The sequence below is a fragment of the Mastomys coucha genome, unplaced genomic scaffold, assembly GCF_008632895.1.
Source record: "Mastomys coucha isolate ucsf_1 unplaced genomic scaffold, UCSF_Mcou_1 pScaffold21, whole genome shotgun sequence".
Taxonomy (NCBI): domain Eukaryota; kingdom Metazoa; phylum Chordata; class Mammalia; order Rodentia; family Muridae; genus Mastomys; species Mastomys coucha.
The window spans coordinates 91,866,249-91,879,386 of NW_022196904.1; the positions used below are offsets into that span (position 1 = coordinate 91,866,249).

At 38.8% G+C, this 13,138-nt stretch overlaps 1 protein-coding gene and 1 pseudogene across 1 annotated transcript; both read right to left on the minus strand.

Annotated features, from left to right (window-relative positions):
* Positions 1-501: 501 nt before the first annotated feature.
* Positions 502-1,452, minus strand: LOC116100681 (olfactory receptor 51F1-like). The gene has a single exon (XM_031384413.1). The coding sequence runs from the start codon at positions 1,450-1,452 to the stop codon at positions 502-504; it is 951 nt and encodes a 316-aa protein (XP_031240273.1).
* Positions 1,453-7,820: 6,368 nt separating this feature from the next.
* On the minus strand, positions 7,821-10,611 carry LOC116101310 (annotated as a pseudogene).
* Positions 10,612-13,138: the final 2,527 nt, after the last annotated feature.

Below are 13,138 nucleotides of genomic sequence, written 5' to 3' on the forward strand. Positions count from 1 at the left end.
TCAAACTATCAGCTCTGATCCGTGTTAGATGTGTGTTAGAGTGTGTAACACAGAGCGTGGTGTCTAGGCTGTGGGAATCATGCATCAAAATATCAGCTCTGATCTGTGTTAGATGTGTGGCCTGCATGCCTCCAGAACTTCATTTAATCAACAGTGTATATTTTAATTGTAAATAGTCACACAGTTTGTTGTGCTGTTCTGAAGGGTAGGCAGAATGCGCTTTGTCAGTTATTTGAGAAAATCTAGCAGAAAACAATTAGGAAATGTCAGTTACTTTGAGCAATAGTTTTATTTCTTCATAATTACTATTTACATTTCCCTGATTAGACTATAAAACTCACACAAAGCATATCATAGCATATTTTAAACAGAAAACGCCTTAATATTCGTTAAACCTTGCTAAATAAATTAAAAACTTGACAACTCCCACGTTGAATGGGTAATCTCCAATCATGCTTGAAAATCACACTAGGATTTTCAAAAGTTGAGAGTACCCTATGTTCATTTTGCAAAGAGCAAACTAAGAATAGCCTTTCTGATTTGCTTTGTTTTCACACTGTAAATGATGGGGTTGAGCACAGGGGGTAAAAGAAGGTAAACATTGGCCATCATTGCATGGACTACTTTGGGCGCTGTCCGACCATAGCGATGCACCAGAGACAGGCTAAACATCGGGATGTAGAAAACAGCAACTGCTCCAATGTGGGACACACAAGTGCTGAAGGCCTTGTGACGTTCTTCAGAGGAGGCAATAGTGAGGACAGAGCGAATGATCAGTATGTAAGATAAGACAATGCATGGAGTATCTACCCCTGTGGTCAGAATGAGATCAACTAGTCCACAGATGCTATTGGCCCGAGTGTCTGAACATGCTAACTTAATCACATCTGGATGATAACAGTAGGAATGGGAGAGGGTATTCCTTTTACAGAAAGAGACAGGTTTAAGAAGTAGAAGTAGTGGAACTATTAGTAGTAGAGTGCGCATTATCACTAGGAAACCCATCTGAATGATTCTAGAATTAGTAAGAATCGTGGTATACCTAAGAGGGTTGCAGATCGCTACATAGCGATCAAAAGCCATAGCGACTAGCACCCCAGATTCTATAAATGTGAATCCATGGAGAAAAAACATCTGAACAATGCAAAAATCTAAGCTGATTTCATTTGCATGAAACCACAGGATTCTCAAGGTGGTTGACATTGTAGAAAAAGTCAAACCCAGGTCAGTGGCAGAGAGCATGGAGAGGAAATAGTACATAGGTTCATGCAGGCTATGCTGGGTCACAATGATAAAGAGGATCATGCTATTGCCAGAGAGGGCGGTGGCATAAAGACAACAGAAAGGGATGGAGATCCAGGCATGAGCAGACTCTAAACCAGGAATGCCAGTCAGTAAGAAGGTTGGTGATTTCGATGTGAAGTTACTTAGGAATTCTGTGTGGTCCTGCATTTGTAGTGTTTGCCTTCACATATCCTAAGAAGTAACAAATTGTACTGTTATAAAAAGTATTTAGACAATTTTCTGATTAGAAAAAATACTCTAGGAAATAAATTCTGTTGCCTAGAGAACTATAACTTATTACTCTAGCAATTATAATTAGAGACATTTAGAATAGAAAATTTATTTACTGTTAAACCAAGTAGATATATTCACATAAATACACATTTATATATTTATTTTTTTATTCATACCTTGCACTCAGAAATACCCCTGCCTCTGTCTCCCAAGTGCTGGGATTAAAGGTAGGCACCACCACTTCCCGGCTTATTCATAGATTTTTAAGTTTTACCAGATTATGTGAATAAATAGTCATTTCTAGGAATGCAAAAAAGGGGAATGTTTCAATGTGTGAAAGTCACTAGAACACAGCAAAACAAGCACAAATTTATTTTTAATATGTCTGGTTTAAAGTGAGCAAGAGAAGCCTACTTAAAGATGGCCATGCATTTGGAATGGACCTTTAGGTAGGAGTCTCTAGACGTAGATTTCTAGGAATACTGGAATACTCTTTTTAACCTCACAGAATGGGTGAACAGCCAAGGACAGTGGGTGATTAAAAGAAAATAATGATGACAGAAATTTAGGAGAATACGAGTGGTTTGTGAGAACCATGAGAGAGGAGATACCCTGGTATCCTCCTGTGCGTATGCTGATAACAGTGCTGAACTGCTTGAGCAGCCAACTCTAGCAAACTTTGAAACATTCAAAAGGAGTTCGGAGTGGTTGAGCCTGGGAAAGGCAGGTGCCCTCGATGACACTGGAACTGACAATCAGTTCAGAGTGGTTGAGCCTGGGAAAGGCAGGTGCCCTCGATGACACTGGAACTGACAATCAGTGGGGGGTGGATTAGGGAATGGAGGGAGAAATTGTGGTGGTGCTATAGTTTGTTTCATTTCCAGAATCTTGGCAGATAAGGCAAGGACAGAGATAGAGTGTGACTATTGTAGGCTGTAGGAGTATGGGGGTGTTTTGAAATGGGAAGAATTTAGATAAATATACAAATTTATAAACTGTGATTATAGATATAGTAGTACTTATTAGTTTTAGATAATGAATGAGAAGATTTAGTTGATATAGAAATGTTTGAAAGCATCAGGTGATTGAGCTTAGCACAGGAGAGTAATTAGATCTCAGAAAGATGAGGTGAAACATTTTTATTGACACTTAGTTAAAAATTAAATAGTAGGAATATTCCATAGCCTGTTAAGGTTTTCAGTCAAACTTAGCAGGAATTTCCTTTATGCTAATAAACATCTTCTAATGTGTTTTTAATTAACCATTTTTATGCTAGTTTCATGTTTTGTCAAATCTTAAATTTCATGAGTTTCAATTCTATCTGAGAGGAATTATTGCAATACACAGTTACAAACTGCTATTATTTGGATGACAAGATAGGGTGTAATAAATGAGTACCTGAGTTTTCTATAAACCAATTTGAATAGTTATGTGTAGGTAATAAACATATACAAAGACAACACAGTGAGGATTGTTATCGATCTTACCAGAACCTTGTGGAAACAGGAAATTTCTATGTCTTTGCTAGCAGGGAAAGAACAGACTATCATGCTGGGACCTACGGACTTTTTAGTTAGTTTGAACTGAACTGTGGGATTATATGCAAGATGTGAATTTCTCTGGGGAAATTGGCAAAGAACAAGCAACATATTTAAAAATGTAAGGTATCCCCATTAAATCCCAAAAGGTTTTAAGATAATAACTCAAATAAACAGCAGTCCCCCAGAGTCCTGAATGATAAACAAAGGAAACTGAAGTATTCATACACAGTTTGTTCTCCATAGTGACGTGTTGTTTCTTCTGCATTCTGTCAGACTCACTGTGAGTTCTTATGGGTATTGTTGGGTCTATGAAAAACATCTGTTTCCCTGTAGTTATCCATCATCACCTCTGGCTCGACAATACTGCCACACCTCTGTGATGATCTTAGAGTCTTGTGGGAAAGGATGCTATCGAGATGTCCCATTTATGACTTAGTACTCTGTAATCTCTTATTCTTTGAATGTTGAAAATTTTTGGGTTTCTTTTAATTTCAGTCTAATGCAAGAGTTGATGGATGCCCTAACCTATAAGTATAGTGATAATAATTAGCAGTCATTTTAATACTATGCCCACTAGCAGAATAAGTTTGGGTTCTCCCCTAGGACCTATAGCATATCTAGCCACAGGTTCTTGGCCCAAGTAATGCTGTCAGGCATGAGTTCTATGTAGTGGAGAGGACCTTACACATGATCAGAAAGCAGTCATTTACCCCCCCCCCCCCCCCGTAACATTGAACCACTATTGCACTAGTGGGCATAGCTTGTCAACGTATCATTGTTGCTTATAAAGTACACAGAAGAGTAGATTGTGCCCAGCATCTTCTAGTTCAATGGAAGCTAGCCAGGAGGAATAAGGTTTTAAGATCAGCACTCATTGATTTCTCTATGTTTCATGACTCAGATGTGTGGTGTCTTCAGCAATAGAGTGTGATAGATGATAAGTGTAAAAGCTGTGGAGCACAATGCGATACTTTAATACATGTATACAAGGTGTGAGATCAAGGCCTCATGTATACTTTACACACCTCAGACATTTCTCATTTTGTATAAAACTCTATTTATTTTGATGTTTTGTGTTTTTGATTAAAGAATAAGAATAAAATAGAAGAGTCACTGACTCGGAGGGCAAATTGTGACCATTAATTCATTCATATGTTTATGCTTTTAAACTGTATATACACTTATGAACAAAAGCACCCGGTTCACAAAGATATACAAATTATAAAGCAAATATATATATAACAAATAAAAACAATTGTGGAATTACATCCTTGAAGGATAGTTTTTCTCTTAGAAAGTTAAAGTCATAATAGGTTCTAATCCAACAGTGTCCCTACTGTCCAGTCTCTAAGCCTTCACTTACTGTTAGCCATATAATTAAGAAAAACAATTTTATAAAAATTTCCTCAGTCCTGGGCAAATTGGTTGCTACAATGCCTTGTTGACAAATCTCAACTGATCTTGGGATGGAGATAGGACCTGGCTGACTCATTCATTTTATCTGTTATCCTAAGGGAAGAATGAGAAAGAAATAATGGACAAGCTAGCTCTTTGTGGTCACTAGTGGATATGATAAGAAAATAATCTTTAGTAGAGTGGGCTAGCTATCAATAGAACATTAGAAAATATATTTTAAAATGTAGGCTAACACTTCAAGAATCTGTGTGCTCATTACTGTTCAATCACAGTGTCAAATTTATAAAGAAAAAATCTTTAAGAGAGGGAGGATTTACTTGGTTCTTACGCAGAAGGTCCCATTGCTGAGGACCTTGAGTGAGGCTGAAATATGGCAGGAGCACTTGGTGGAGAATAGCATCTTACCAACTGGTGAACAGAAAGTAGAAAGGGAGAAGACAGAAAGGGACTAAGAAGGACACTAACTGCAGGGACAGGATCCCAGTGACTGACTTAGCCAGCCATGTTTTGCATGTAAAGTATTACTACTAACTGGAGAAAAGGCCTTGGACACATGAGCTCGTGGGAAAGATCTCATTTTCAAATTAAACCAGGAAGGGGCGATCCTTAACTGACTGAGCTGGGGCTATAGGTTTTTAGTTTGACATCCACAGAAAACCATTAGTACAGAGACTATCCTTATTGTTTATTGCATACAAATTTGCTTGCTGATTGCTATGGGCCAACTGGATGGTAATTTGTTTCATTACAATAAAATTAAAATTAGTATACTGTGTTACCTTAACATTAGTAGAAATGATAGAATAGAAGAAATGAGTAATTTTCCAAAATGAAACAGCCAGATTTAAATTTTCAGTCTTCCTAATGATTAACACATTTCTAATGGCTGAGGTGTGTGTGTGTGTGTGTGTGTGTGTGTGTGTGTGTGTGTGTGCACGCATGTGCAAGCGTGTGTGTGTGCATGTGTATGTGTGTAGTATGCAGGGCAGGACTATTTGTATTCCTTTTACATAAATCATTTTGCTTAATTTTGAAATCACAGTTGAATATAGCTATAATGTTATCCATTTTAGGTATACATACTGAATTGAGACCCTCTTCCTTAACCTAGAGTATCAGTTGAAATTATGTGGTATGCTTACTATCTAACACACAGATGTAAACATTGCTGTGAAATTCAGAAACAAAACAAATTTCTACTGTTTTTCTTTCTTATATAGATTAATCATTTCCAGCATTTTATGTATTGATTCAAAGTAATACTTAGCAGTGTAGTTTTAGATTTCTTCCTCTTCAATTAAAATAAATGTGTTGATGTATTCCTTGGAAAGTCTAGAATGTGAATTCTCATATGTATTGTTCTAAGAAAAATTTTATGTCTAGTAAAATCATGATAAAATAAATGTATTAAAACATATCAATCAAACTGATACTCTTTCATGCCAAAAACTTCTGAGGCTTGGTCTGAAAGAGTACGATGAGCACTTACCAGGCAATATTGCAGAAATATTTTTGGATGAAATTTGTATAGCTTGGTCTTCTTGTGTAACTCCTAAAAGAAGAAGTAATGGCTGTTTCTGATGCTTTTGCCTACTTCTGGGACCATTTCCTTCCACTGAGTTGCCTTGTCTAGACTTACTATGAGGGGAGGTACCTAGTCTTATTGCATCTTGATGTGGTATGTTTGATTGATATCCCTGGAAAGTCTACCAGTTTTTGGAGGGAGACTGAGAAGAATGAATGAAGAGGAAAAGTAGAGGTGGGGGAGTGACTGAGAGGAGATGAAGGAAGGGAAATTGTAATGATATATGAGAGAATTTAAAAAAAAACATGTAAAAAAGATGGTGTAAGGAGGGCTACAAGTGCTGATGACACAGCCAGGGAAATTATTAGTATCACAGCTTCTGGCTTGCACATCCCTTAGAGTATGTAGCCCAAAACAGGATAGTTAAGAGCACCAGGTAGGCAGATGACAGAGAGCTCAAAACCACGTCAGTGTCCTCTTTTGTAAGGTACATGTAGGTAAAGCATTTTACATCTGAGTATCTGGAACTTCTGACTACACAGCTCTATGGTAAAACTGTCAGGCCCCTGACTCTGGCTTTGGGGACCCTGGGAACCCTGGTGCCAGTCCATTACTGGTTTTGCCAAGTGTGATTCTAATAGAGAACAGATGATTATCGTTCCTTGTTCTCTCCACAGGACTCCAAAGACCTTTGGCCCTAACTAGCTCCCAACAATGGTTCAGTGGTGGAAAGAACCATGTGGTTGAGACTGAGCAGAATGACAGGAATCACTCTGAGAGTACAGAGCTAAAGCAATGGGAGGAGAAAGTTCTGAGCATATCATGTTGGTATAGGTGCAAGAATCTGTACTAAATACAAGGCAGAGTTTCTCCAGGTACAGCACTACCTGTGTAACACCTACTTTTTAAAAAAGATTTATTTTATTTTATGTATATGAGTACACTGTAGCTCATCTTCAGACTGTAGTTGCCTTCTGACACACTAGAAGAGGGCATAGGATCTCACTACAGATGGTTATGAGCCACCATGTGGTTGCTAGGAATTGAACTCAGGACCTCTGGAAGAGCAGTCAGTGCTCTTAACCACTGAACCGTCTCTCCAGCCCCATAACATTGTCAAATATAACCACAGAAGAGGCTATGAGAACCTGGTTATGGTCTAATGTGTTACATATCAATGTGAGCATGGTCACTTGTTCACAGTAGGTATAAGAGACAATCTGGCTTAGGCAGATGGGCATCCAGGTGAACATGAAGATAAGGGCATCACATGGTATACTTTGAAACTGTTGAAGCTGCTCCTAGCTAGACTGGCCATAGTTGGAACAAAATGGCAGACTAATAAATATGTCTACTGAGCATCTATAGCTAACAGAGAGGACAGTGAAGAGGAAACAGAATGAGTGATGCAGGTATAGAATTTGATTTTGCAAACTGAGAACCAATTAAATGGCCAATCATAGGTTAGGTGGAAAATCACCACCCTCATGGAAGCTAGAGAGCCTAGAAAGAATTGAAGCATTCATAGAAGTACTTAGAACATGCTGCATTGATGAATAATAACAATAGAAAACTTGTGGTGGAAGAGGAGAGATGGGGAAAGGAGGGTGGTCATGGAGAGAGGGAGAGGTATGTGTGGAAAGTCATCTTAAGTAACTATGTAAGAAAATATCATATGGAAATTTACTTTAATAGTTTACTCCTGTGTAAACTATTAAAAATGATAACTAGATCCAGAGTTGGGACACTTTCTACACTGGAAAGACACAGAGGCAGATGTATGTGGTGCCTGGTGAGAGTGGTTATTCACAGGTGTGGCATCAGAAGATGGCTGTGACGCTAGAATCTAAGGTGGAGACCTTCCTTTGCACAGCCTAACCAAGTAATAAACACATTATTTTTGACAGAGCTCACAAACAGTTACAGAATTGTGACTGTTTTCTAAATTGATCATAATGAAGTTTGGCCATACTTAGTTTACTCTAATAGAAATATTCATAAGCCACAAGTCCAGATTTATAAATAAAGAACAACTCATTTAAATGTGGCACTTGTAGGTGGAAATTTGTTAGGGTAATGCTGCATTAACCACTGTGAAATTTTGCAACATAAAATTCAATTATATCTAGAGTAAGAAGTAAGTTTTTCACTATGCCTTTGAATAGGTTTGAATATACCTCCCATATATAGTTAAATGGAAAGGTAGTAGTAAAATCAATAAACTAGAATGGAGAGGAGGTAATGATAAAAAAGAGAGAGGAGAGAGAGCAGAGGAAGGAGAAAGAAAGAGAACATAGGAGATAGAGAAAGACAAATAAAGAGAGAGACAGAGAGACAGGATGCTCTCAGAACCCTTGATCTGGGGTCAGTTCTATTTCAGGTTCTTTCTTCCCCTTCCTGGAACCCAAGGTTTCAGAAAAAATTCCATCAGTATGTCTCTCTGGCCTCACTTGGGATTTCTTGGTGGAAACAGTGAATGATCTCTCCATATCCTATAAGCTAAACCCGAGCTCCTTAGAACACAGTCAGTGTATTAGGCCCCGCTGGGTCGTTATTTGGAATCATTTTTTTTTCTATTTCTTTTAGAACTCTCATGACTCATGTCTTTGGGAATGCCAAATACTCTATTTTATATCTCTTTCCTACTTGTATATATCTGATAAAATAACTTTTATAAGACCTAGAATAGGCACCATTTCTTTTTAAAAAATAATATTTATTGGTCTCAGTTATACATTTCACTTATTTTTACTGGAGTCACTGCATAAGTGGGACCATGTGTATTACATTTATATTGTTTTCACATCTACTTATCCTGACTAGTGGACAAAATCCAAGCTCAGTGCATCACTCTACATTCTTTATGCCTACAGATTCTGAGTACATTCTCACTGATCAGTATAATATTCTTGCTTTTGAATATTCACCCTGATGTTTCAGGCCACTTCTGAATAAATCTGTGTATTTTAGTCTGCCATATAATGAGAAAAATGGTACATTAAAATTCCACATTTTGTGTGTTATTGTTTTATTCTAGCCATATTTTCATCATCATAACAAGTTACCTGAGATACAATTACAGAGGAAGAAAGTCCCACTTTGGCAAGTGGATACAGAGGTCAGGGCATGCTCAACTGGCTCTGTTGCTTTGAGCCAACTCATCGTGACAGCAGTGTCTGCTGGAGCCTGGTCACCTCATGCCAGCTGGGAGACATAGTGAGCTGGGATCCACAAGGCCTCCTCAAACATCATACCTCAGTGACATAATCTTCTTTGGGTCCCATCAATTTCCATTGCCTTCCTGTACTGACAAAGCCTTATACTAAGCATTAGTATACACAGTTTCTCTTGCCCTTAATCCATATCAAAATTGCACATATATCAAAGACCTCTTTTAAAAATGATTAATTTTTGCAATTTATTATTATAAAATGTTTTTGTATACCTATGAGCCCATGTAATCCTTACTATTTTTCTTTCTTTTGTATTTATTTTTTATTGGATATTTTCTTTATTTACATTTCAAATGTTATCCACTTTTCTGGTTTCCCCTTCCCAAGGAAACCCTATACACTACCCTTCTTCTATAAGGGTGTTTCCCCCAACCACTCACCCACTCCTGCCTCTCCGCCCTGGCATTCCCCTATATCCCATTTCCCAGTTTTCCCTCTGGAAACCCCCTATTCCATCCTCCCTTCCCCTGCTTCTATGAGGGTGCTCCCCCTCCACTCACCCACTCACTCACTCCTGCCTCCCCACCCTGGCATTCCCTTACATTGGCAAATATGATGTACACGACTTGGAGCAGGTGGTGGGAGAGGAAGGTGAAAAGGATATATAAGGTTAAGATAACACAGACATGGGAAGCACGTGTACCAAGTGCTTTGAGGTGAGTTTCATCTAAGGGCAACCTCAGCACAGCTCTCAGAATCATCACGTAAGATACACTGATGACAATTATGTCAAAGCCGACCACAGAGAAAGCCACAAAGAGTCCATATCCATGATTGACTCTGGTATCAGCATATACCAACTTGAGTACAGCCATGTGCTCACAGTAGGACTGGGGAATGACCTTTTGGGGGCAGAAAGGCATCTTGGAGATCATGAAGCAGAAGGGGCTCACCCACAGTAGCCCTGTCATCATCACAGCTGCCCCTAGTTTGATGACTACAGATGTGGTCAGGATACTGGAATGTCGGAGTGGGAAGCAGATAGCCACATAACGGTCCAAGGCCATGTCCATGAGCACCCCAGACTCCACAGAAGAAAAGGCATGTATGAAGAACACCTGGATGAGGCAAGCATTTTATTCATCTTATGATCATGAAACCAGAGTATGGCCAGCATTTTAGGTTGTGTGGGGAAAGACAGGACCAGGTCATTGATAGCCAGCATGGCCAGGAAGAGGTACATGGGCTCATGCAGGGTATGGTCAATTTGGATTATGTGGAGGATGGTGATATTTCCAGTCACTGTCACAATATACATGACACAGAAAGGAAAGGCAACCCAGAATTGGTAATTCTCCAGTCCCGGGATTCTAAGCAAGATGAAAACTGTAGAGTGGAAAGAGCTGTTCCTTGAAGTCAACATGAGAGAATGCATCATATTTTCTGTGTGGTGAAGATAATCTGTTCTCTGAGGATTATAACAGCCAAGACATGGATGATTATTTGACTTGTGTAATATTACAATTTTATTCAAAAGTAAATTGTAATAAATTATCCTTTATAATAAATAGTATTTTGTCATATAAAATGATGCTACTTAATTTTTTTTTTAGAACTTGTAACACTTAAAACATAGGAACATGTCAGAATCAGGGACAATTATTTCCTAAAGACAAAATGTTTTCCTGGAAGTAGAATCTACTAAGTGAAAACAAGCATGACAAATTAGTTATAATCAAGTTTTTCATTTTCTCTTTGACAAATTACTTGGTCTTCCTTTATTTCTGTATTGATTCATTTGGGCAATGTAGCTCATGATAGGAAAGAAGCACAAAATAGGGGGTCATAGTAATTTATTCTCATATTACCTTTGGTTATTTAGCACAGTTTTCCTCTTGATTCTAGCCTAAGGAAAAGAGGAACCATCTGTGTATTTACAGTTATACATAGTATATTTAATGAAAACCTTAAAACATGAATATCTTATACTTTGTGAGTAATCCATTCTTTTTACTTAGTTTTTATTTTTCTGGTAGTTGAAATGATGATTTATTTACTTCATAATTTCTACTGTTTATCAGTTAGCCTTCTAATATAAAGAATAGCTGTCCCTACTCCCTTTTATTTCATTTTTTATTATTTTTATTTTTTTTTACAGTCCAGTTGTTACCCATCTCCTAGTCTGCCTTCCCACAGTTCCACATTCCATTCCTTCTCCCTTCTGTCTCTAAGAGGATGTCTCCACCCACCAGGATTCCCCACTCCCTAGGGCCTCAAGTCTCTCCAGAGTTAGGAACATCTTTCACTGAGACCAGAACAGCCAGTCCTCTGCTGTATATGTGCTGGGGCCATGGACCAGCCTGTGTTGCCTGCTACCTGGCTGGTTGCTCAGTCTTTCGGAGTTCCCTGGGGTCCAGGTTAGTTGAGACTGCTGATCTTCCTATGGGGTTTCCCACCTTCTCAGCTTTTTGAAGCCTTTCCCTAATTCAACCACAGGAGTTCCTGACTTCAGTCCATCAGTTGGTTGTTAAGTATTTTCATCTGTCTCAGTCAGCTGCTTGTTGGGCCTTTTGAAGGACAGCCACGATAGGCTCCTGTTTGTAAGCACACCATGACATCAGTAATAGTGTCAAGCCTTGGAGCTTCCCCCTGAGATGGATCCCAAGTTGGGCCTGTCACTCTGAACCACCTTTCTTCAGGCTCTTCTCCCTTTTTGTCCATGCAGTTCTTTCAGACAGGAACAATTCTGGGTCATAGTTTTTGACTGTGGGATGGCAACCCCACCTCTCCACTTGCTCTTTTTACTGGTGGTGAACTCTACAATTCCCACTCTCCACTGTTGGGCATTTCATCTAAGGTCCTCCCTTTGAGTCCTGAGATTCTCTCACACCCCAGTTCTCTGGTACTTTCTAGAGGGTTCTCCCATCTCCCACCCTCTGGGATTGCATATTTCCATTCATTCTGCTGGCCCTCAGGGCTTCTCTCCTGTCTCCCCACAATACCTAATCACATTCTCCCTCTCCCCTATATCCTCTCTCACCCAAGTCCCTCCTTCCCTCTGCCTCCAATGATTGCATTCTGTTTAAATCAGTTACTTTTTCTGCCTTTGTGCAAAAGTAGACACAGACAACATGTTAGTACCTGTCTGCAGTTATATTCTGGAACATATTTGCTTATACAAACTTCAATTTGGCTTTGATTTGCCAACTAGTTTATTCAGGGATGTCCTGGATCGTAAATTAGACTTTGAACCTGACACTCTGCCTAGCATATCTCTTCTTGATATAGAGAAAGTTGAGTAAATATAGAGAAAGTTGAGTAAATGTATGGTGAGCAAAATATCAAGTAAAGGCCTTTATTCAGATGCAACAAATCCATTAGCTGATTAACAATATTACCAACTAGAAACTTTCCTCTTAGCATCCCCTAATCCCTACTTGAGCTATGCTCATTGGGGTTAAGGCCATTTCTCATGCTAGAAATTACAGAGGAATTTATTGAATGCCAGCTTTTATATGTTCTTGCTTAAAGCTGCTTGTTTCTTGATGTCTGAGCTCTTCACGAAATGCAACTTTTCACACACACACACACACACACACACACACAATCCTTTAGTACATAGGTGACATGTGACTTAGTTCTTAACCAGCATCTATTCTCTTAGTCTTCGCTGCCCTGTGCTTGTGTTTGAGAGCCTCACTTTTCACCTCATTCACAACAGAAACCTTCAGTGAAAACAGTATCCTTATTGTCTCTTTTCAAAAAAATGTTGGAAGTCTAACAAATGTTTCATTTTATAGGCCTCAAGAATCCTAAAAAGAATTCTTCAAGATGAGACAGAGCTCATTTTTCTTAGTCTCCCGGGGCAGTGGGACTCAGATTTTAGAAGTCTTCACTGTATCACAAAGCTTACTAGTCTTCTTAGCTAGTCATCATGAGATTGATTGCCCAAATACTCCTATGAA

Excerpts from the sequence above, each read along its gene's own strand:
- LOC116100681 (XM_031384413.1), bottom strand. The coding sequence starts at position 1,452 with ATGCAGGACCACACAGAATTCCTAAGTAACTTCACATCGAAATCACCA.